At 42.2% G+C, this 23,892-nt stretch overlaps 1 protein-coding gene across 2 annotated transcripts in view; it reads left to right on the forward strand.

Moving 5' to 3' along the window:
* spns2 (SPNS lysolipid transporter 2, sphingosine-1-phosphate) overlaps positions 1-23,892 on the forward strand; it is a 136,116-nt gene that overhangs the window by 50,189 nt on the left and 62,035 nt on the right. For both annotated transcript variants that reach the window (XM_014195820.3, XM_014195819.3), the window contains exon 3: positions 23,209-23,345. In XM_014195820.3, the coding sequence (XP_014051295.1) occupies positions 23,209-23,345 (137 nt within the window). The remainder of the gene's footprint in view (positions 1-23,208; positions 23,346-23,892) is intronic.

The following is a 23,892-nucleotide window of genomic DNA, read 5'->3' on the forward strand; positions in this document are numbered from 1 at the left end:
TTTGGCGACTGCAGATGTCTAAGGCGTCACTACAGAACCGGGTTCGAACCCAGGCTGTGTCGCAGCCGGCCGTGACCGGGAGACCTATGAGGCAGCATATAATTGGCCCAGTGTCATCCGGGTTAGGGGAGGGTTTGGCCGGCCGGGATGTCCTTGTCCCATCGTGTTCTAGCGACTCCTTGTGGCGGGCACGGCCAATGCAAGTTGACTTCGGTTGCCAGTTGCACTGTGTTTCCTCCGACACACTTCCAAGCTAAGCGAGCAGCGTGTCAAGAAGCAGTGCGGCTTGGCAGGGTTGTATTTCGGAGGACGCATGGCTCTCGACCTTTGCCTTTCCTGAGTCTGTACGGCAGTTGCTGTGATGGGACAAGACAGTAACTACCAATTGGATATCACAACAACAACAAAAAATGTTAAACCTCCCGCTTTGGGCTGGATGTGTCAATGTGTAGTTCATACATGCCTAATCAATGAGCAGAATTACTGTCTTACCTCAATTAGCCACAAAATCCCTAGTTTGAAAAGAACAGTTTTTCTGGAAGCTGTGCTGTGCCATTTTCCATACATTTTCCCCCACATGGGCCAGCCTCATAGCATTTAGAGTTCAGCCATTGAGCTTCAGCTCCTTGCTGTATGAGTGTCAGCTGGCAAGATGCACATGATGCACGCACAGCAGAGTGAGAAAGAGAGAGCAATGACGTGGTGAACATGTCTGCACATATGTGACGTAGTACGCAATTTTTGGGGACCACTTTTGGCTCGTGAACGCTACTTTTAGAACTACTGGCTAAAAAGTATATAAAAGTACCGGAGAATCCCTTTTAACAGCCATATTTTGTTACTGTTAGCATTCTCAGTAACACTTAAAATTAAATTGTTCTTGTGTCTGTAATAAAGCTGTAATTACTTTTGGAGCAACATTTTATTACGATGTTGTTCCATAATACTTTGGTAATTGCATTGTACCAATTACATAGCAATGAGCTGAGAGTTTTGTAACTACTGTACACATGAGGAATAGTGACTTCCTTATTCCACTTAAATAATAACTCCATTATTATACAATTATAAAGCAATTTCCAAAGTCCTATGAGAACTTGTTACCGTATAACCTTATGTCTCACTTATTATGCAAATATATGTGTTAGTCATTTTGAAGCTGCAAAAGTGGTCTACTCTAATGTTGAGGCGGTTCCATGTCCCTCGTGTATTTAATTCTAGGCTATAGGCTATATTAAGATTCATATCTCAGAGCCTTCCAAACCATGTGCTAATGATCATATATTTAGACTAATTCAACTAACTGTTGTAGTTTTTGGTTCTTCATCAAATAGTTGTCAGCCATCAAATATATTTTTTTTCAAATAACTTGCATATATTCAAATACCTTCAAATATTATTTGGTTTTCTGAGAGGTGTTCAAAATACGTTCAAATATTATTGGCTTTCTGAGACCTGTATTTGAATATCAAATAAAATAGTTGCCTTTAAGTTAACTCTATATAAACTATATTTGACTGCCTGAAGTATTTGAAAAGTTGGTATTTTCTAATAAAATACAACTATTTGTTGTATAATTCTGCTGTGTGCCCCCTCCTGCCCCTCTCCTGCCATATGCTTCCATGCCACTCTAAGGAGTATGCCTATCACTGGGAAGTGTTATTCCGAGGCAGCTGGGCTGGAAATAGGACCAGACTATTTCTATTTCCTCCCTGATTACTTCTTCTCTTCTGTCATCGAAGGAGTGATGGAGCTTCTGTTTATAGTAATTGACAGACGTTGTGATATTTTCCCTCTCCAGTCCTTGAGCCTTGAGCTTGAACTAGATCAATACCCCTGCAGCCTGCCTGCCTGACTGGAGCCCTGGGTATACACAAACACACACACACACACACACACACACACACACACGGCCGGGCCCCTGGGAGCCGGATGGGTTTATTCTTCTGCTCTGACTGACATCAACAGATCAATAAGGAACACAGAGATATTTTGCATCCCAAATGGCACCGTTTTCCCTATTTAGTGCAGTACTTTTGACCAGGGTCAACAGTAGTGCACAGCCTTTTATATAGAACTTCAACCGCTGCATTCCTCTGCATTCCCCTATGTAGGGAGTAGGGTGCTATTTCGAACACAGGAAAGTACTCCAAGTCCCCAGTCAAACAGCCATGCTCTATGTACATAGGCTACATACGTGTTCAGATTGTCAAGGTCAGAGATATAGAGGGGTGTATGCATTAGCCTCGACTTTCACTCACCATGAAAGGGGATGGTTATTTACGTGTGTGTGTGTGTGTGTGTGTGTGTGTGTGTGTGTGTGTGTGTGTGTGTGTGTGTGTGTGTGTGTGTGTGTGTGTGTGTGTGTGTGTGTGTGTGTGTGTGTGTGTGTGTGTGTGTGTGTGTGTGTGTGTATATATGTATATGTGTGTGTGAGACTGTGTTTGTATGTGTGCCACAGTTATTTTGTTCCAGTGTCCAACACATCAGTGGCTGGCAGCACACACAAACACACAAACACCCTCAAACGAGGACACATTTTATTTGTTCTCTGTCATTTCAGCCATGTCCTGTCATTAAGTCCCCTGCTCCTGTAGTTATGGCAGGAAAATAGCAGGAAAGAAAAACTCCTCGCCCTACACAAATATGTCGTCGGTCAGATCCCACAGCAGTGACAGACAAGCCACTAACTAAGGGAAAGTGTCCCAGGAAGAAAATGACAGGATAGCTTACTACACTGTAGCTTACATTTCAGTCTGAGCCCACGGAGTATGAGGATATTTGTGTGTATGACTATTTCTAGTAAGTGTTTTTGTGCATGCAAATGCACTGAAGGTGCTGTATAGTCATGTGTATTTTTATATAATATGCATGGTGATTTAGCAGACACTTTTATCTCAAGTGACTTAGTTAACACATACATCAAGTACTGTATGTGGCCCATTTGGGAATCGATCCCTGGTGTTTTAAGCACCACGTCAGTCCCATTGGAACCATATGTATATGCATCCAGTATGTCTATGGTTCGTACTACACACCCTCCATACTCCATCCCAGAGCCAGCAGGCAGCAGCAGTCGCTAATCCTGCCCAGCTGGAGAGCACCCTGCCCAGGCCTCAGATTTCAGCATGGCTCTTTAGAGCCCCGGTCCCTCATCTTCAATCTAGAGCCTGGTGTAAGGCCAGAGAGGGGAACTCAAGGAATACATCCCGAATGGCACCCTATTCTCTATATAGTGTACTGCTTTTGACCAGGGCCCATAGGGCTCGGGTCAAAACTAGTGCACTACATAGGGATTAGGGTGTCATTTGAGATGCACTCAAGGAGAGCGCTAATTCCCATCAGTACTCCCCAGCTCTCCAGATTGGTCCACTAAAAACCATGGGGTTTCAAGCCTGAACTTGGCAGCTCCACACATTCTCCATTTCACTGCCTTTCATACAGATCCTCAACCGCTGCATTCCACTGCACCTAAACAGGCTACAATCCTACATGGGCAGCTCTCATGCTCCCAGGCTGCGGAGTGCGGAATGCATTTATCAAATGATAGACAAGACGGCTATAAGGGTAACCCAACACTTCTGAAGAAGGAAGGAGTCTGAGCTGTTTGATTTCTGGAACGTTTTGGACGGTGAACATAAAAATGTGAGGAATGTAGGGGATGTTTAGAGCTTCACCCGAAAGCATGAGTGTGTCGTTTAGTATCGGTTTGGAAGGGGAATACTGGGGAGGGAGGGAGGTAGTAAGAATGAAAGATCGAGGGAGAATGAAGGAATGTAGGAGGTACAATACAGTAAGGTGAGGTGGCCTATCCAGACCAGTTTCCAGATCATAGCTCTGCTATGTCACCACAGTGTCACACCCTCCTCAGGCAGCCAGTTAGGAACATTCATCATTAAAGGAGAAAAGGGGACAACAACAACCACAGCATGTCTAAGTGTGTTAACCTGACTGGCACACCTACAGTAGGCTACCACAACTCTACACCTGAGAGACAGACAACAACACAACACACTACTGTTTGTAGTGACAGAGGTGCACTTTTGTCACCACTGTCACAATACAGGGGTTTAGAGAGAGTGCACAGGTCACTGTGGTGAGAGGAGAGGAGAGACTATATACTGAGTATACCAAACATTAGGAACACCTTCCTAATATTGAGTTGCACCCCCCCCCCCCCTTTTTGCCCTCAGAACAGCCTCATTTCGTCAGGGCATGGACTCTACAAGGTGTCGAAAGCGTTCCACAGGGATGCTGGACCATGTTGACTCAAATGCTTCCCACAGTTGTCAAATTGGCTGGATGTCCTTTGGGTGGTGAACCATTCTTGATACACACAGGAGACTGTTGAGTGTAAAAAACACAGCAGCGTTGCAGTTCTTGACACAAACCGGTGTGCCTGGCGCCTACTACCATACCCCGTTCAAAGGCACTTACATTTGTTGTCTTGCCCATTCACCCTCTGAATGGTGGACATACTGTACACAATCCATGCCTCAATTGATTCATCTACACGGATTTAAGTGAATTTTACAAGTGTCATCAATAAGGGTTCATAGCTTTCACCTGGATTCACTGGTCACTATATGTCATAGAAAGAGCAGGTGTTCTTAATGTTTTGTACACTCTAAGTAACTCCTCAGTAGCTGTCAGATGTCATTGACTTACAATATTACAGTAGGCCTACTAGCCTCCATCAACTCAACAGACTACCATACATTATTTTTCAGAACTAGTATATGGTGAACAGGGATAAGATATCACAATCAGCCTTTGCCTAGCTATCAGGATATCCTATTCCAAGTCTTGTGAATATGTATTCTCTTCTAGCCGTAGTATTATTCTCTCTCAGCCTATGTATTGCTTTGTATTTCAAATATCCCTGAGGCTGTTTGACTAGAGCATCATGAGCTCATCTAGCCAGAGGAGGGTAACCACATCACCCTCTTCGTTCTATTGCTACGGATACTTTAAGGACCGGATACTCTGTTTTCGGTCACAACAGAATAACTTGTAATTTCCCGTTGTGTTGAGCCATAGGACATAGAACATCCCTGAGCACCTTTAGGTTCATTGTTGTGATGAATGATGACTGGCAATGGACCTATTTTGTTGTGACAGAAAACAGAAATAAATGGTCCTTAAAGTATCCATAGCAATAGAAAGAAGAGGGGTGGGGAGTTGGGTCAAACATCAAAATGAAATCAAATCAAATGTGTTTGTCACATACACGTGTTTAGCGGATGTTATTGCGGGTGTAGTGAAATGCGTGTGTTTCTAGCTCTGACAGTGCAGTAATATCTAACAAGTAATATCTAACAGTTTCACAACATATACCCAAAAATACACGTACATCTAAGTAGGAATGGATTAACAATATATATACATATATGTCAGAGCCGCATTGGACTAAGATACAGTGGCATAGTATAGAATACAGTATATACATATGAGATGAGTGATGCAATATTTACACACAATTAAAGTGACTAAGATACCGTAGAATAGAATAGAGTACAGTTTATACATATGAGATGAGTAATGTAAGATATGGAGACATTATTAAAGTGGCTAGAGTTTCATTTCCTTGAAGTGGCCAGTGATTCCTAATCTATGTCTATAGGCAGCAGCCTCTGATGTGCTGGAGATGGCTGTTTAACAGTCAGTGGTGTAGTATAGAATACAATACAGTATATACATATGAAATGGGTGATGTAATATGTAAACACAATTTAAAAGTGACTAAGATACCGTAGAATAGTGTGGAGTGCAGTTCATACATATGAGATGAGTAATGCTAGATACGGAAACATTATTAAATGTGACTGTGGAGTAGAACTCTCACCCAAACTCCATTAGATCCCTAGTATAGGACGGGGTCATGTTCATTCGGGAAAACTGTAACAAAATGTTTTGAAAACAAAATGACCAAGTTAAGACAATACCTCCCCGTTTCACACCGTTTTCAGACTTTTTCTTCTGTTTCGTGCCTTCTGAACACGACCCTGGTGTGGTGTGTTGTCTCAGTCTACTTTGTGTCTTTACTCTGGTCCTGAGGGGGAAAAGCCTTCATTTACCATTGCTAATCCTTTTACCCTGCTCCTCCTCTTCTCACTCTCTCTCTTTGTATTTTTTATAATTACACACTCACAAACACAGATGTTTGGTAAAAACCTACATGACCCATTTTGCTACTTCCCTCTATGAGCTAATTTTAGATGTTTTCCCCTGGGCTCTCACCTTTTCTCTTTGTGAGCCAATGGGAGAGTCTTGTAGCAATTTACCCCATTTTCTCATTTCCTCGCTCCCCCTCTCTCTCACTCCCTTTTTCCCTCTCGAATACATTTTGATAAAAGGCATCACTCTGTAAGCCAATCAGTAAAATTGGCTTTCTGAGAGGCAGAGAAAATCCCCCTTTCCACAAGCGCAAAATAACAGAATTATCCTTGTATTGTCTTGGTAAGCATATTGTTTTAGTTTTGGTGTATTTGTTATCCCCCACAAAAAAATGTACACACAAAGACAGACACACAGTGGATATCCTCTCATGTGGTCGTGAACAAAAAAATACAGGAAATCCCTCTCTCCCTCTGCCAAGCTGTGTTGTGTATGTTGGCTTTCCCATCATGGCAATTTGCACTCAACATTGAAATAATGTAGACTAATTATGGTATTAGGGGCCACCACCCTCCACCCAAAGCCACAATGCACCATGATTCATACAGCCATTTCCAGGTGTTGAGCTCACCACTCTCTTACCTGGAGAGAACAATAGATAATTGATTAAACCCGGATGGCGTTTCAGATTGACACTCATTCCAGTTTCCACAGTGTTATATAAGCCACTGTGTCTTCCATCCTCTTCCTTCCGCGATATGATCTGATTAGGATTCTGGCACCATCATGGCAGCAGCACATCCATTGAGACCTCACTAGGAAAAGGTTTGTCTCTGAGTCATCTCACGAGCCGTAATCAAATGCTGGTTAAAATCAGTGCACTATAGATGGAATGAGGTGCCATTTCATACGTAGCGAAAGTCTCGCGCTACCTACCTGGCTAGAAAGTCTGTCAAGACGAGAGACACTACTTTAAAGATTCTCAGTGGAAACTCTAAATACTTTTGAAGTGGTGAAGTCGATTAAATGCATAGAATCAGTCTGAATGGGGAGCCCATTGGTTTCTGAAGGGAGAGCCAGGTGAGGCTTAGATAAGTTGTTTTCTGCCTCTTTCTTGCATGTATGTTGAATGAATGGTACTATACAAAAGACACTGGATGCTTCTATGTATTCTTCTTTCCTTCCTCCATTCACAAGCTTAACACAGTGCTAAACTTCCTCCTGATCATGAGTTCTTTGCTCTGCTAATCTGTTTGCTTTGTGGGTTATTCTTTCTTTCTTTCCGCTCCTCGATATACTGTATGCATTTTCCAACAGACCCAATATCAACCAGAAACTCGAATCCATTCACAGTCTATGTGCTGTTTTTAGTGTGACATAATGAGAGCTTAAGCTTGCCCAGAGATAACTGAAAACACTGCATTGTCACGTCATACGTCACAAAGTTTCCTGTTTGAGCTTCAGTTAGCACTGATTCATGCTTCTGGCTTCTTTCGTAATGTCTTTGGTCTTTCTCTGTTCTTAAGAAACACTTAAGTGTCTCTTCTGAGGTAGATGAAATGTCAAAGCATTAGGAACAAATACTCCTGTATAAGAGAGGTGGTGGTATTATCTTTATTTTGGTGGCCTACACTCTTAGAAAAAACGTTTCTATCTGCAACCAAAAAGGGTTATTCAAAGGGTTTTCCTATGGGGACAGCCGAAGAACCCTTTAAGGTTCTAGATAGCACCTTTTGTTTTTAGATTGTAGCCGGGCTGACATTCACAATTTACACAGTTGCCTTACATATTCTCTGTTTCTACAGCTGATACTTTAGTGTGAGGCATGTTGTTGGGTTGAGTTTCCTTCCTCCACATTACATTGCTATTGGTGTATGTTTCTGTGATCTCACCCTGCGTTCAAACCTGTAACCTGTTGTAGGTGTGGCTGTCAATGGGCCTATCGGGAGAATATTGTTTTATTTCGATTGTCTTAAGGTTTGTGTGACAAAATGTCTGCCATGAGATAGACTACAGTCCCATGTTAGCGAGAAGGTGAGTCACCGTGATGACTTTGAGGTCTTAACCTGTCGAAACCTTGACAAGACAACTGTAATAACATCTCAAGGTTTTTCTTTTGAGCTGAAGTGTTTCGCCAACATTGTGTGATCATCAGAGTTTAATGTCTTCAGGTAGCTACAGTTCCTCTCAGAAAATCACAGCATGATACAGAACAGTAGCACAGCGTTTGTTCGTTTAGCCGCTGTGCTTCTTCAGTGCTATTAATTCAAGTGAGATTGAGTGAGAGAAAACGTACAACTGTGTTTCACTCTGTAAACAGACTAACTTTGAACTCTATCCAGATCAACTAAGCATGTCATATCAAACAAATCACATTCCTGGAGTTATGAGGCATAACGAGTTTTGACACTCCTAGTGCTAGGTACTAAATAAAACATAAAATATGTTTGATGGAAGAGGAACAACGGCAAATGAACGACAGCTTAACTGCAACTGACAGACATCTCACCAGGTTAGTCACCGAACAATCTATAGAGATGTCATTAGATCAAGTATCTAATGAAATAAATGTATTATTCCATTAGATAAAATATAATAACAAACAACCAAAACTATATCAGGCCAATTCCTCTGCACAAATGTCAATAAATATATTTTCAACTTAATTATATAATACTGGACTGGCTGAAGAAAAACACAGTGAGGGTTGAAAACCAGTAATCTGATTTCCATATGTATCAGAATTAATCATAGCTAGTTGGCTCTCCGAACCTCATGCAGCCCTTTCACCGGCCAGATAACCTTGGCAGTGACAGAAAGGACAGAGAGAGCGGACGAGCTGTGTGTGTGTCTGTCTGCGTGTCTGTCTGTGTGTCTGCGTGTTTGTCTATTTGTGTGTCTGTCTGTCTGTCCATCTGTGTGTGTGTGTGTGTGTGTGTGTGTGTGTGTGTGTGTGTGTGTGTGTGTGTGTGTGTGTGTGTGTGTGTGTGTGTGTGTGTGTGTGTGTGTGTGTGTGTGTGTGTGTGTGTGTGTGTGTGTGTGTGTGTGTGTGTTAGCAGGGGGTAAGATCCCAATATGTTCTACGTCCTTTCAACAGCTTTACACCAGCCCCTCCAACCATTTTATCCCCTAACACATGGGCCACAAGACAGGGAGAGTACTTGGGAATAATAAAAAACATTGTTATCTCAATTAAAATACATACGCGGGAGTATACGAACAAGTTGCTGTCGATAAAGATTTATGGAAAAATATCAAACACACTCCGCTGTGCGTTTGGTATCCCTCATCCCAAAGCCGTATTCATGACTGCGTCCCAACTGGCATCCTAGTCCTTATATAGTGCACTATCGTGTGCGTTCCCAATGGCACCCTATTTCCTAGATACTGTAGTGTACTACATTTGACCAGAGCCCTATGGGCCCCGATCAGAAGTAGTGCACTGTATAGGAAATATGGTGCCATTGGGGACGCACACAAAGCAGTCCCTTGCAGGTGCTCTGTTCTCTGGTCTGTTGGATAGGAAGCTGTTTCATAGGGAAATGTATTATCCATACAGACTGAGTGAATATCAATCACACACAGACATACCCCATACAACATGTTTTATTCATAGGAATAGATAGAAAAGCGTATTTGAATCATTGGTTGACTCATTGCCTAGCGAGGCAAAGGCAGCCAGGCAGAGGGGATTCTTCCTCTGTCTGGCACTGTAGGCAGGATGCCCATCAGGGTGTTCCTATTGTCCCTAGGGAGGGGGGAATATCTCTGTACATTCTAAGTGATGTCCGGGGGTGCCATGTGTTGATGAGGCAGAGGACAGGAGCTTTTCTAAAGACTAGGAGTTCTGCTCTGTGGAGGTGTGTACAGTATACAGTACCAGTCAAACGTTTGGACACACCTACTCATTTCAGGGTTTTTCTTTATTTTTACTATTTTCTACATTGTAGAAAAATAGTGAAGACATCAAAACTATGAAATAACACATATGGAATCATGTAATAACCAGAAAAGTGTTAAACAAATCAAAATATATTTTATATTTGAGATTCTTCCCTTTGCCTTGATGACAGCTTTTCACACTTGGCATTCTCTCAACCAGCTTCATGAAGTAGTCAGCTGGAATGTATTTCAATTAACAGATGTGCCTTGGTAAAAGTTAATTTGTGGAATTTATTTCCTTCTTAATGCGTTTGAGCCAATCAGTTGTGTTGTGACATGGTAGGAATGGTATACAGAAGATAGCCCTATTTGGTAAAACACAAAGTCCATATTATGGCAAGAATAGCTATTTGACCAAGTAGGAGAGTGATGGAGTGCTGCATCAGATGACCTGGCCTCCACAATCACCCGACCTCAACCCAATTGAGATGGTTTGGGATGAGTTGGACCGCAGAGTGAAGGAAAAGCAGCCAACAAGTGCTCAGCATATGTGGGAACTCCTTCAAGACTTTTGGAAAAGTATTCCAGGTAAAGCTGGATAAGAGAAAGTGTGCAAAGCTGTCATCAAGGCAAAGGGTGGGTACTTTGAAGAATCTAAAATATAAAATAAATGTTGATTTGTTTAACACCTTTTTGGTTACTACATGATTCCATATGTGTTATTTAATAGTTTTGATGTCTTCACTATTATTCTACAATGTAGAAAATAGTCAAACTAAAGAAAAACCCTTGAATGAGTAGGTGTGTCCAAACTTTTGACTGGTACTGTATATCTATCTTCACTCTCTATATTACAGTAGATATTGTACTTTAACTGAACTATGCCCATTACCTGCTAGTGAGGAGTGACTCGCTTTGGGACATACATCAGTGGCATACAGACAACTGCATATGCTTTATATTGAAAATCCCTCCATTTGCCCACTCAGTAGAACTCAATTAAATGTCTATGTACCCTTGAATGAGTAGTGTTTGTCAGTGACACATGAGGGATCACATTCTCTGTCCTCCCCTGTTTTCACCACCTCTATGTAAGTGATATCCAGACATATTGTGTGCTCTGTAGAAGTACTGTAATACAGTGTATTCGGAAAATATTCAGAATCCCTGACTTTTTACACATTTTGTTACATTACAATGAATTAAATAGTTTTTTTCCTCATCCATATACACCGAATACCCCATAATGACAAAGCAAAAACGGTTTATTTTTATTTATAAAAAATTAAAACATAAATATTATATTTAGATAAGTATTCAGACCGTTTACTTAGTACTTTGTTGAAGCACCTTTGGCAGTGATTACAGCCTTGAGTCTTCTTGGGTATGATGCTAAAAGTTTTGCACACCTGTATTTGGGGAGTTTCTCCCATTCTTCTCTGCAGATCCTCTCAAGCTCTGTCAGGTTGGATGTGGAGCGTCGCTACACAGCTATTTTCAGGTCTCTCCGGAGATGTTCAAGTCCGGGCTCTGGCTGGGCCACTCAAGGACATTCAGAGACTTGTCCCGAAGCCTCTACTGTGTTGTCTTGGCTTTGGGCTTAGGGTCATTGTCCTGAGGACCTGAGCGCTCTGGAGCAGGTTTTCATCAAGGATCTCTCTGCACTTTGCTCCGTTTATCTTTCCATTGATCCTGAATAGTCTCCCAGTCCCTGCTGCTGAAAAACATCCCCACAGCATGATGCTTCCACCACCGTGCTTCACCTTAGGGATGGTGCCAGGTTTCCTCCAGACGTGACACTTGGCATTCAGGCCAAAGAGTTCAATCTTGGTTTCATCAGACCAGAGAATCTATTTCCTATGGTCTGTGAGTCCTTTACGTGCCTTTTGGCAAACTCCAAACGGGTTGTCGTGTGCCTTTTACTGAAGAGTGGCTTCCGTCTGGCCTCTCTACCATAAAGGCCTGATTGGTGGAGTGATGCAGAGATGGTTGTCCTTCTGGAAGGTTCTCCCATCTCCACAGATGAACTCTGGAGCTCTGTCAGAGTGACCATCGGGTTCTTGGTCACCTCCCAGACCAAGGCCCTTCTCCCCCGATTGCTCAGTTTGGCTGGGCGGCCAGCTCTAGGAAGAGTCTTGGTGGTTCCAAACTTCTTCCATTTAAGAATGATGGAGGCCACTGTGTTCTTGGGGATCTTCAATGCTGCAGAAATATTTGCGTACCCTTCCCCAGATTTGTGCCTCAACACAATCCTGTCTTCAAGCTGTACGGACAATTCCTTCCAACTCATGGCTTGGTTTTTGCTCTGACATGCATTGTCAACTGTGGGACCTTATATAGACAGGTATGTGCCTTTCCAAATCATGTCCAATCAATTGAATTTACCACAGATGGACTCCAGTCAAGTTGTAGAAACATTTCAAAGGATGATCAATGCAAACAGGATGCACCGGAGCTCCAGCAAAAGGTCTGAATACTTGTGTAAATATGGTATGTCTGTTTTTATATTTAATAAATGTGCAAAAATGTCTAAAAACCTGTTTTTGCTTTGTTATTGTGGGGTATTGTGTGTAGATTGATGAGCAAAACATTTAATTTAATCAATTTTAGAATAATGCTGTAACGTATCAAAAAGTGGAAAAGGGGAAAGCGTCTGAATACTTTGCACTGTATATCTCCCCCTGTATCACGGACACACTGAGATCTTAAAGTGGAGGCGTATACTGTACTGTATCTCCATCTCTCTCCATGGGTTAGCTAGCTAGCAGATCAGGCAAAATGACGGGCAGCCAAAAGCCGTCCGGCATACTTAGTCAGCGGGAGTCTCTGTGGCGGGATGCCACCCCCTCACATCCATCCAACACTCTCATGTTCTACAGTATGTCTCATCACTGAGAGGTGGGCAGTCCCCTCAAAGGCTTCATCTTAAGCCTTGTCTGAGTGAGGTAACTACATAGCCTATGGTAAATGTATTATTATGTGTGATTCAACAGCCTTGAGCTTGAGAACATCACAACGAAACTAGCTCAAGTCTGCTAGACTCACTTCACAGGTTACTGAGAGTCAAGAACAGACACTAAAATAGACGCTATTATTTTTGTCCGGTTGTCACCCAGCCTTTGTTCTCCTGTCGTCCAAAGGAATGTCCTAATGTTCCTAAATGCAGCTAATCCCGGTAATTGATGGTAATTTGCACCTTGAGAGACAAACTGGTCTGGCCTGGTGCTCACCTGACAGGCACGCAGAGAATTCGATGAGGAATTTGAGGAATCTTCGGTCTAGGTTTGACACACATGAATAGGTGTTTGAAATGAAAACATCAGTAGCCATACAGGTCTACCCAATATGGGGATATGGACCCAGTATGGGAATATGGATATAATATCTTTCATCTGTTGCAATCCTCACTAAACTACACAGAGAATAAGCGAGTTCAGGAGAGACTATAAGACTGTTTTTATGAATGCCCGAGGCACTGCACACTCCACACACACCAACTCCACACACAAGGTTGTCTGAATGAGAACGAATGAGAGTTGAGTAAGATTAATCCATCCAGTCTACAGAACAGAAGCCGTACGTGAGATAGGCTACAAGTCAGAATGCTCCTCCTTGCCTGGCCTCAAAGGCCTAGATCTCCCCTGAGAGACAAGCAGTCGACATCAATCTCCTTGATTAAAAGGCCTCTTTGTGAGGTTAAGTTGACTCTTGACTCTGTGAAGCAGTATCCATTATGAAAGATAGCAGATGATGTTTCATCCAGAAACCATGTCCTTGTCATTAGTCTATGGGTCATCCCCAGAGAGAATATGTACTCAAGTAAAAGAGTTAAAAAGTAATGAGACTTTCGTCTCATAATCTATTGTGATTAAAACAGAATCCCACAGACATGACTGGTAATTAGTTTAATGACCAAAAGGCACACAATAATGACCAACTAAATGACTTTAAAGATGGAGATCTGTGTTTGTCAGAGTAGATGGGGTGGGACCAGGCTATAGGCTAATAAAAGGAAACAGCTTACATAATTCTAATGACAAGCATTGGGAAGCAGTGTGTTTGATTGGTGGTGTATCGTGTGTGTGTGTGTGTGTGTATGTGTGTGTATGTGTGTGTGTGTGTGTGTGTGTGTGTGTGTGTGTGTGTGTGTGTGTGTGTGTGTGTGTGTGTGTGTGTGTGAGTCACAAATGTCTGTGTTTGGACTCCATTATCACTGACAGCTATCACAAACATGCAGCATCAGTAAAGTAGCTAGGTCTACTCAGCAGATGAGCCCGCTCATCTCATGGTCTGACCGATTTAACGGTCTGACCTGATAAAGATTGATACAAGGAGAGTGTATGGTACTGATTAACTGCCTGTAGATTTCATTCACCCACTGATTGTTCTGTAAGTTCTTAAGGTTATAGCCTCACCCCATCAAATACTTGGCATTACAATAAAGACATTCAATGTGGCTTCCCTTATAAGGACAAAAAAACACACAGATGTGTGTCAATCACCATTGTTCCTTTCAAGCATTCATAATCTCACGATGTGTATGTGCATGCAGGTGTGTTAGTGTGCATGTGTGCATGCATGTGTGTATAGCACCACTCGTTAGAGGTCAGCCCATAGTATATACTCTACGCTATACTCCACTGGAGATATGGGTTGACTGGCTCTTATAACTCTCTCTGGCTTGACCTTGTTTAGAGGGAAAGTCAATCAGAGATGTTAGTGGTCAGAGCTAACCCAATGTCCTATAAATGATCTCATCAAAGACATTTCCTTCCCTTCATTGCAAAGCATAAACAAAATGCATAAACAAAAATAGACTTTAGTGCCCAAAAGCTTGTTTTAGCATGAGCAGCGCCATTGAGGGCTTTCTCCATTTTGAAGTAGTCATCTGGGTGGGACTTCATATTCCATCCAGGTCATCGGGAGGGATCAGCCAATGAATTATACCTGTGAGCAAACAATCCACAACTGTAGGTGGCAGTAAATCGGCAAACTTGGTTTTATACCTGTTCAAACAACACACTCTAGGTGGCAGTATGCAACTCATAGAAGTAGTAGAAGAAGAAAATTGACTACTTCAAAATGGAGATGACCTCAATGGTGCTACCCATGCTCTCACAGACACAATAATGGTTCAGATACAATAATGCAATGTCTATGGTTTTGCCCCATGCTGCGTCAGACCATAAACAACAAGTGGAGAGAGAGACGATCACAAAGATACATCTAGACAATGGTGCTCAGCCTTGGAATGTGAGTGGTAGAGAAAGGATTCTATGGAAGCTTGATACCTCCGCTGAGCTCCCTTCCTGCCTAACTGTGTTTGTTAGTGACAGAGTCATGGTTGTTGCATTCAATCATTTCTAGTCCTGAAGCCTTCACCAAGTGGCTACCTAAGTGAATGTGTTTGAATTAGAATGAAACCCTTTATGACCATTTATTATACAGTACGTTTCATAAGGCCGGTAGTTGTGGTCTGAAAATCTTGTCTCATGGACCACATCAGATCTGCAAGTCACAATAATCTGGTTTGTGAAATGATTAGTAATTCCTATCGGAATCCAGACAGAGGTACTATATCCAACAAATGTAATATTTGATCACCCACAACCTGCATTAAGAATGACTTCTATGGTGAAGGACTTGACAAACAAGACTACCTAAACCATCTAAACTGGAACAACCATTTATTTGTATTTTTATTTCACCTTTATTTAACCAGGTAGGCAAGTTGAGAACACGTTCTCATTTACAATTGCGACCTGGCCAAGATAAAGCAAAGCAGTTCGACACATACAACAACACAGAGTTACACATGGAGTGAAACAAACATACAGTCAATAATACAGTACAAAAATAAGTCTATATACAATGTGAGCAAATGAGGTGAGATAAGGGAGGTAAAGGCAAAAAAAAGGCCATGGTGGCAAAGTAAATACAATATAGCAAGTAAAATACTGGAATGGTAGATTTGTAGTGGAAGAAAGTGCAAAGTAGAAATAGAAATAATGGGGTGCAAAGGAGCAAAATAAATAAATAAATACAGTAGGTGAAGAGGTAGTTGTTTGGGCTAAATTATAGATGGGCTATGTACAGGTGCAGTGATCTGTGAGCTGCTCTGACAGCTGGTGCTTAAAGCTAGTGAGGGAGATAAGTGTTTCCAGTTTCAGATATTTTTGTAGTTCGTTCCAGTCATTGGTAGCAGAGAACAGGAAGGAGAGATGGCCAAAGGAGGAATTGGCTTTGGGGGGTGACCAGAGAGATATACCTGCTGGAGCGTGTGCTACAGGTGGGTGCTGCTATGGTGACCAGTGAGCTGAGACAAGGGGGGACTTTACCTAGCAGGGTCTTGTAGATGACCTGGAGCCAGTGGGTTTGGCGACGAGTATGAAGCGAGGGCCAGCCAACGAGAGTGTACAGGTCGCAGTGGTGGGTAGTATATGGGGCTTTGGTGACAAAACGGATGGCACTGTGATAGAGTGCATCCAGTTTATTGACCATCTTAGTAACCATCTTACAGATTGGATTAGTTTTGAAAAATGTAAGTTATTTATCTTTGTATAGTATTTGATCAATTAATCAATCAATGTGCACATAGATTCAACAACAAAAAAGACCAAGGAGGTTTTCCAATTCCTCGCGAAGAAGGGCACCTATTGGTAGATGGGTAAAAAAAAGGTGACATTACTGTACAGCATTTTGAGATATCAGCTGATGTAAGAAGGGCTTTATAAATAAATTTGATTTAATTTGACATTGAATATCCCTTTGAGCATGCACTATGCAGACAACGCTCCGCCATTTCCTGGTAAAATTCAAATAGTTCAAATAGCCTAATTTCAGTTTGTGACAAAACAAGCAAGTATAGTGTAGAGAATCATTGTACCATCTAAACCACTGTGAAATATATTTTCCATAACCAAAAATATTGTATTTTCAGCTGTTTGAAGCTGGTGTACAAAACCGAAAGTAAAAGATGCAAAAACGAAACATAGAAACGGGAAGCATAGAAATAGCGCAATGAGTCACAGTTACAGTTTTCACTTAAAGATCTATGGCAAGACCTGAAAATGGTTGTCTAGCAACAATCAACAACCAATTTGACAGAGTTTGAAGAGTTTTGAAAAGAATAATGGGCAAATGTTGTACAATCCAAGTATAAACCGCTCTCATAGACTTACCCAGAAAGACTCACAGCTGTAATCACTGCCAAAGCTGCTTCTATTGACTCAAGGGTGTGAATACTTACGTAAATGAGATATTTCTGTATTTGATTTTCAATAAAATTGCAAAAATGTTTAAAAAAATAACGTTTTCAGTTTGTCATTATGAGGGATTGTGTGTAGATGGAGGAGAAAAAAGAATTCAGGCCGTAACACAATAAAATGTGGATAAGTCAAGGGGTATGAATACTTTCTGAAGGCAATGTACACGTGTGCCTTCAGTTCAGTCTTTAGAGGAAGATGGATACCAACAGTCTATAATAAGGCTTTTTGGTAGGAGGATACAAAAAAAATCATAAATCCAATATATTTATCAGCTTCCTTTTATTGGGCCCAAGGGAATTGTCTTGAACTCAATTTTGCCCCAAATTAAGCCTTTTCCGTCTGTCTCCTATTCAAATTGAGTAAATCAAATCAAATGTATTTGTCACATACACATGGTTAGCAGGTGTTAATGCAAGTGTAGCGAAATGCTTGTGCTTCTTGTTCCGACCATGCAGTAATATCTAACAAGTCATTTACCAATTCCACAACAACTACCTTGTATACACAAGTGTAAAGGAATGAATACGAATTTGTACATAAAAATATATAAATGAGTGATGGCCGAACGGCATAGGCAAGATGTAATAGATGGTATGGAGTACAGTATATACATATGAGATGAGTATTGTAGGGTATGAAAACATATAAAGCAGCATTGTTTAAGGTGGCTAGTGATACATTACATCAGGATGGCAAGATGCAGTAGTTGGTATAGAGTACAGTATATACATATGAGATGAGTATTGTAGGGTATGAAAACATATAAAGCAGCATTGTTTAAGGTGGCTAGTGATACATTACATCAGGATGGAAAGATGCAGTAGATGGTATAGAGTACAGTATATACATATGAGATGAGTAATGTAGGTTATGAAAACATTATATAAAGTGGCATTGTTTAAAGTGGCTAGTGATACATCTAATTACATCAAGATGGCAAGATGCAGTAGATGGTATGGCGTATAGTATATACATATGAGATTAATAATGTAGGTTATGTAAACATGATCTAATATAAATAATATTAAGTGGCAAGTGATAAATTGATTACATCAATTTTCCCATTATTAAAGTGACTTGAGTTGAGTCAGTATGTTGGCAGCAGCCACTCAATGTTAGTGATGGCTGTTTAACAGTCTGATGGCCTTGAGATAGAAGCTGTTTTTCAGTCTCTCGGTCCCCGCTTTGATGCACCTGTACTGACCTCGCCTTCTGGATGTTAGCGGGGTGAACAGGCAGTGGCTCGGGTGGTTGCTGTCCTTGATGATCTTTTTGGCCTTCCTGTGACATCGGGTGGTGTAGGTGTCCTGGAGGGCAGGTAGTTTGCACCCGGTGATGCGTTGTGCAGACCTCACTAACCTCTGGAGAGCCTTCCGGTTATGGGCGGAGCAGCTGCCGTACCAGGCGGTGATACAGCCCGACAGGATGCTCTCGATTGTGCATCTGTAAAAGTTTGTGAGTGTTTTTGGTGACAAGCCGAATTTCTTCAGCCTCCTGAGGATGAAGAGGCTGAATGACAAGTTTGGAGGGTACTATGGTGTTAAATGCTGAGCTGTAATCGATGAACAGCATTCTTACATAGCTATTCCTCTTGTCCAGATGGGTTAGGGCAGTGTGCAGTGTGATGGCGATTGCGTCGTCTGTGGACCTATTGGGGTGGGTCTAGGGTGTCAGGTAGGGTGGAGGTGATATGGTCCTTGACTAGTCTCTCAAAGCACTTCATGATGACGGAAGTGAGTGCTACAGGGCGGTAGTCATTTAGCTCAGTTACCTTAGCTTTCTTGGGAACAGGAACAATAGTGGCCCTCTTGAAGCATGTGGGGACAGCAGACTGGGATAAGGATTGATTGAATATGTCTGTAAACACACCAGCCAGCTGGTCTACGCATGCTCTGAGGATGCGGCCGGGGATGCCGTCTGGGCCTGCAGCCTTGCGAGGGTTAACACATTTAAATGTTTTACTCACGTTGGGTGCAGTGAAGGAGAGCCCGCAGGTTTTGGTAGCGGGCCGTGTTAGTGGCACTGTATTGTCCTCAAAGCGAGCAAAAGACTTGTTTAGTCTGTCTGGGAGCAAGGCATCGTGATCTGCGACGGGGCTGATTTTTCTTTTGTAGTCCGTGATTGACTGTAGATAACCAGAAACGGAACCACAGACATAGAGAACAAAACCTAGATCAGCTAGCGGAACTCAGAACTCACCAGCCTTGATTCAGTGGTTGGAAGGGTGGGCCATACAGATACAATGTAATAGTGTTCTACAGTATTTCATTCTGTGGGTGTTTCTGATTCTATGGAAAGGAAGGGTGTGGCTATTTTGGCTAAACAACCAATCACGCCTTTCTGTCCCCCTGGTCAACCACCAAAGACAATCTCTAACAATAACAACACAGTCATAATTCATCTGTTTATGGTTTCGTGACAGTCAACATCTTAAGGAATCTACCTGGCCTGGGGAAATAGCCAGAGGCAGTATTCACTAGTCACCATAGACGTTATAACTGCACCTGCTCTGTACCATAGACATACACTCTGACTAGAACACCTACCCAGTAGGTGCACTGGAATCTATATAACCTTTCCTGCTAACTGACTGTGTCAGGCTAATGCCTCATTCATACTCATGGGGAATAGATTCCAGTCAATCTAAGCGCCAATGTGTGTGTCGCCAGTGCACCTTTCATTATGCATAGTTAATTATGGAAATATACTGGCTTGAATGTTTCATAGACCTCACACACACACACACACACACACATACATACACACACACACACACACACACACACACACACACACACACACACACACACACACACACACACACACACACACACACACACACACACACACACACACACAGGCGTGTACTCACACACACACAAAACGCAGGCACGCACCACCTTGTACGGTATATTTTGGGTATTTTCCCCTTAATCTTTTCCTTTTTGTTTAAACTAAAGGTAAACTCTGTGCTACTGCCCAGAGAGTTCAATCATTATCACTAGCACTAACCGAGAACTTAGGCCTGAATTCAAACACACACTGGGGTGAATTAGGGGTTAATTGGCTAACGCTGAATAAGCCCTCATGCACGAACGCGCGCACACACACACACGCAAACACACACACACGCACATACAGCACAAAACCTCCACTCCCAGGTGCTTTGAATAGAGGAGAGATGATAATGATGCCACTGTAAAAACAAACACAGTTAATTTAGAAATAAATCACAGTTTCACAGGAAACAGGGAGAGAGAGGAGAGGATTGTCCATGTGTGGTCTCCTTCTTAATTGCTTAGTTAGCAGACAGGCTTCTTGCTACTTTGAGTTCATATTGTTGTGGCAGTTCTCTGTTGAGCACCATCACCCCTGAGAGATTGTCTATTTAAACCCATGTACAGCTGCTGGTGGAGGCTGATTGTGGGCCTCTCCCTGTCTTATCTCTGTGTATGACACCCTGCGGTTAGTTAGTAGTGTGTGTGTGTGTGTGTGTGTGTGTGTGTGTGTGTGTGTGTGTGTGTGTGTGTGTGTGTGTGTGTGTGTGTGTGTGTGTGTGTGTGTGTGTGTGTGGTGTGTGTGTGTGTGTGTGTGAGAGAGAGAGAGAGTAATATGACATTTGAAATCTCATTATTCTTTTGGAAGTGTAATGTTTACAGTACATTTTTTATTGTTTATTATCTATTTTACTTGCTCTGGCAATGTAAACATATGTTTCCCATGCCAATAAAGCCCTTAAATTGAATTGACCTGACAGAAGGCTGACACCTGACTACAGAGACCAAAGCGCCATTATCTGGTAATGGTTGGTAGAGGATGCCTCAATGATGCTAACCACCCAGTCTGTGTGCTTATTCAACTAATTACTAAACTCATCATGATGTCAGAGGGAGAAAGATGTGCCAAACCAAAATCACCCCAAATAGATCAGCTTGACAGAGGAATTGTTCAACCATTCCTTAGCCGGGTGTGTTTGATCTGCGGTTCTGAGTGTGTGTGTGTGTGTGTGTGTGTGTGTGTGTGTGTGTGTGTGTGTGTGTGTGTGTGTGTGTGTGTGTGTGTGTGTGTGTGTGTGTGTGTGTGTGTGTGTGTGTGTGTGTGTGTGTGTGTGTGTGTTTGAGTGTGTGTTTGAGTGAATATTTTGAGTGCCTGTTTGTGTTCCCATCCCTCAACAGGTGATATATGTATCTAGCTACAACCCATTATATTTAGAATAAATATGTTGTGACTAAAAAGGTAAAACCTGATATAATAGTACATTGATGTCAGCTCTTTAGCCTGGCCGCAGACAAAACAAATACTCAACATGAATTATAAATCATCATAAAAGCAAAGTCCCAGGTAGGTCCTACAAAAGATAAATCTCCATAAAACAGAACAAGTATTAGTTATGAAATAGCCCTAATTTGTTTCAGTGTACCAAATGATTCTGTGGATTTCCTAACAGGCTTGGTGTGGTTCCAGAGAGAAGCACCTCCTCTGTTACAGGAGCAGAGCGGTCGGCTTGGAAACAGTGCCAACAGTAACATCCCATAATGAAGCTGCCTCAGCGTTTTCTCTTCCTCTATAATTGGAAGTTATTAAATATCAAGATGAGGGCATCGATATGTGGCAGGGAACCCTGTGATATCTCAACTGCACCATCTACTACTACAGTATATATTCTGTACAGTGGAGCCCCTGGTTCAGTACAGGCAATGATAGCAGGACAAACCCAGTTGGCTATAGTCTCTGTGTGGGGAACCCCCCATCTAGTTTTGTTTTTGCTTCTGCTTTGGCTACGTCACCCTTGGGTCATCCTTTGGCTATGTCACCTTTGGGTCATCCTTTGGCTGCGTCACCCTTGGGTCATCCTTTGGCTAGGCCACATTGGATAGCACTGTGATTTTGAATTCTTTGTCAGCCAAGGGAATATATTTCCTTAGTAATATACTGTATAGTGTTAAAGAGACAGTGTGGCCCTCTGAGGTCAGCATTCTGCTCTTCCCTATCAGGCTGTTTCTCGATGATGCTGCAGACCCACCCCTTTATTGTTATATAACCCCCCCCCCCCCCAGGATAGCTTTATGCTGATGAAGTGTCAAAACACTCTTGGAGAGTGCCCGTCTTCCGAAGCCCTGTTGTCAGACTGTACTGCTGTCAAGTGTAATCCCTCTGCCCTTTATATCTGCAGAGAAATAAACCTCTGTCCGATAACATTAAATATTCAACAATGTTTAGGGAGGGTTGTCTTTCTCATAGATAGATACTGCCATAAGCCCCCCGCGGATTTGTTTTTATAAAGTCAGCAGTGAGAGGATTAGTGAAGCACACTTTCAGCCACCCACTCATGTACTGTAACCTACTGTACTTTAGTGAGGTTCATGCTCAATTTCAGTGAGAGGATTACTATGACTATAAAAGAGAAAGCAACCTTTGTTTTTATTGCTCGGCCAGCTTAGATGATACATATTAAATCAAATCAGATCAGAGGCAATAATAGGCTAATGCTGAAGACGTGATAATATAACAGCATAATTCACATAATAACATCATTCCTATAATGCTATCAGAGAGAGCTGAAATAACCCCGTCTTTAAAATACTTCCATTGTCTCTGTAATATCACTTTAATATGTGCCTGTATAATGGGATCCTGCATGGTCTGAGGTAGGTTGGGTGACCTTTGGCAGTCCTTCACAGAACGCCTGAGTGCCTGGCTCACTATCAATACCAACCAGGGAGACTACTAGCCTGGTCCCAGATCCGTTTGTGCTTTTGCCTACTTCATTGTCATTGGAATTATGACACTTTCATAATTATAAAATAACACATCAGTGCAGCGACACTCAACATTCTCACACAATGATTTTTATTTACTTTTGTGTGCGAGGAAAGAAAAGGGCAGTGATAGCCTACTGAAGCTACAGTGATTTAACATTTGGCCTCTTTGTCTTCCACAGTTTTCATCTGCAGTTTCATGGTGGCGGCGCCCATCTTCGGTTACCTGGGCGACCGTTTCAACAGGAAGATCATCCTGAGCTGTGGCATCTTCTTCTGGTCCGCCGTCACCCTCTCCAGCTCCTTCATCACCAAAGAGGTATGTGTACTTCCTGTGTACTTCCTCAACATACAGGAAGTACACCGGAAGTCATATACCCAAACCTCTTCAGTAAGAGGACCACTGCTCAAATTGTAGACCTAATTCAAGAACAGACAAAAGCATTATCCATGAGTTTCTACTATCATCACCCACGATGACCCCTATGAGGGAAGGTTTGATGTTTTGATGTGCAACACATCAGAAGTAAGTAGAAGAGAGAAACTCCAGGGGACGTTTCACTGAGTGGGCTAACTGTTTTGTTATAATCTTCAGCACATGAAGGTTAGTGACCGCACAGTACCACAGTTTGAAGTGCACTGACGTGTACTGTGCAGCCAAAACAAAGTTGTCATGCTAATGTAGATTAGATGACATGCTCATTTAGCGTGACGCTGACTTCACAGCCTTTGTAGACATTCTATTATGGCTCTATTGCTGTCTCTCTCCCTCACTCTCTCTCTCTCCCACACTCTCTCTCTTTCTTTCTATGTCTCTCGCTCTGTCTCCCTCACTTTGTCTCTATGGGGCAGCCTGTCTGCTTTCT

This window comes from Salmo salar, chromosome 04 (assembly GCF_965601325.2).
Source record: "Salmo salar chromosome 04, fSalSal1, whole genome shotgun sequence".
NCBI lineage: Eukaryota > Metazoa > Chordata > Actinopteri > Salmoniformes > Salmonidae > Salmo > Salmo salar.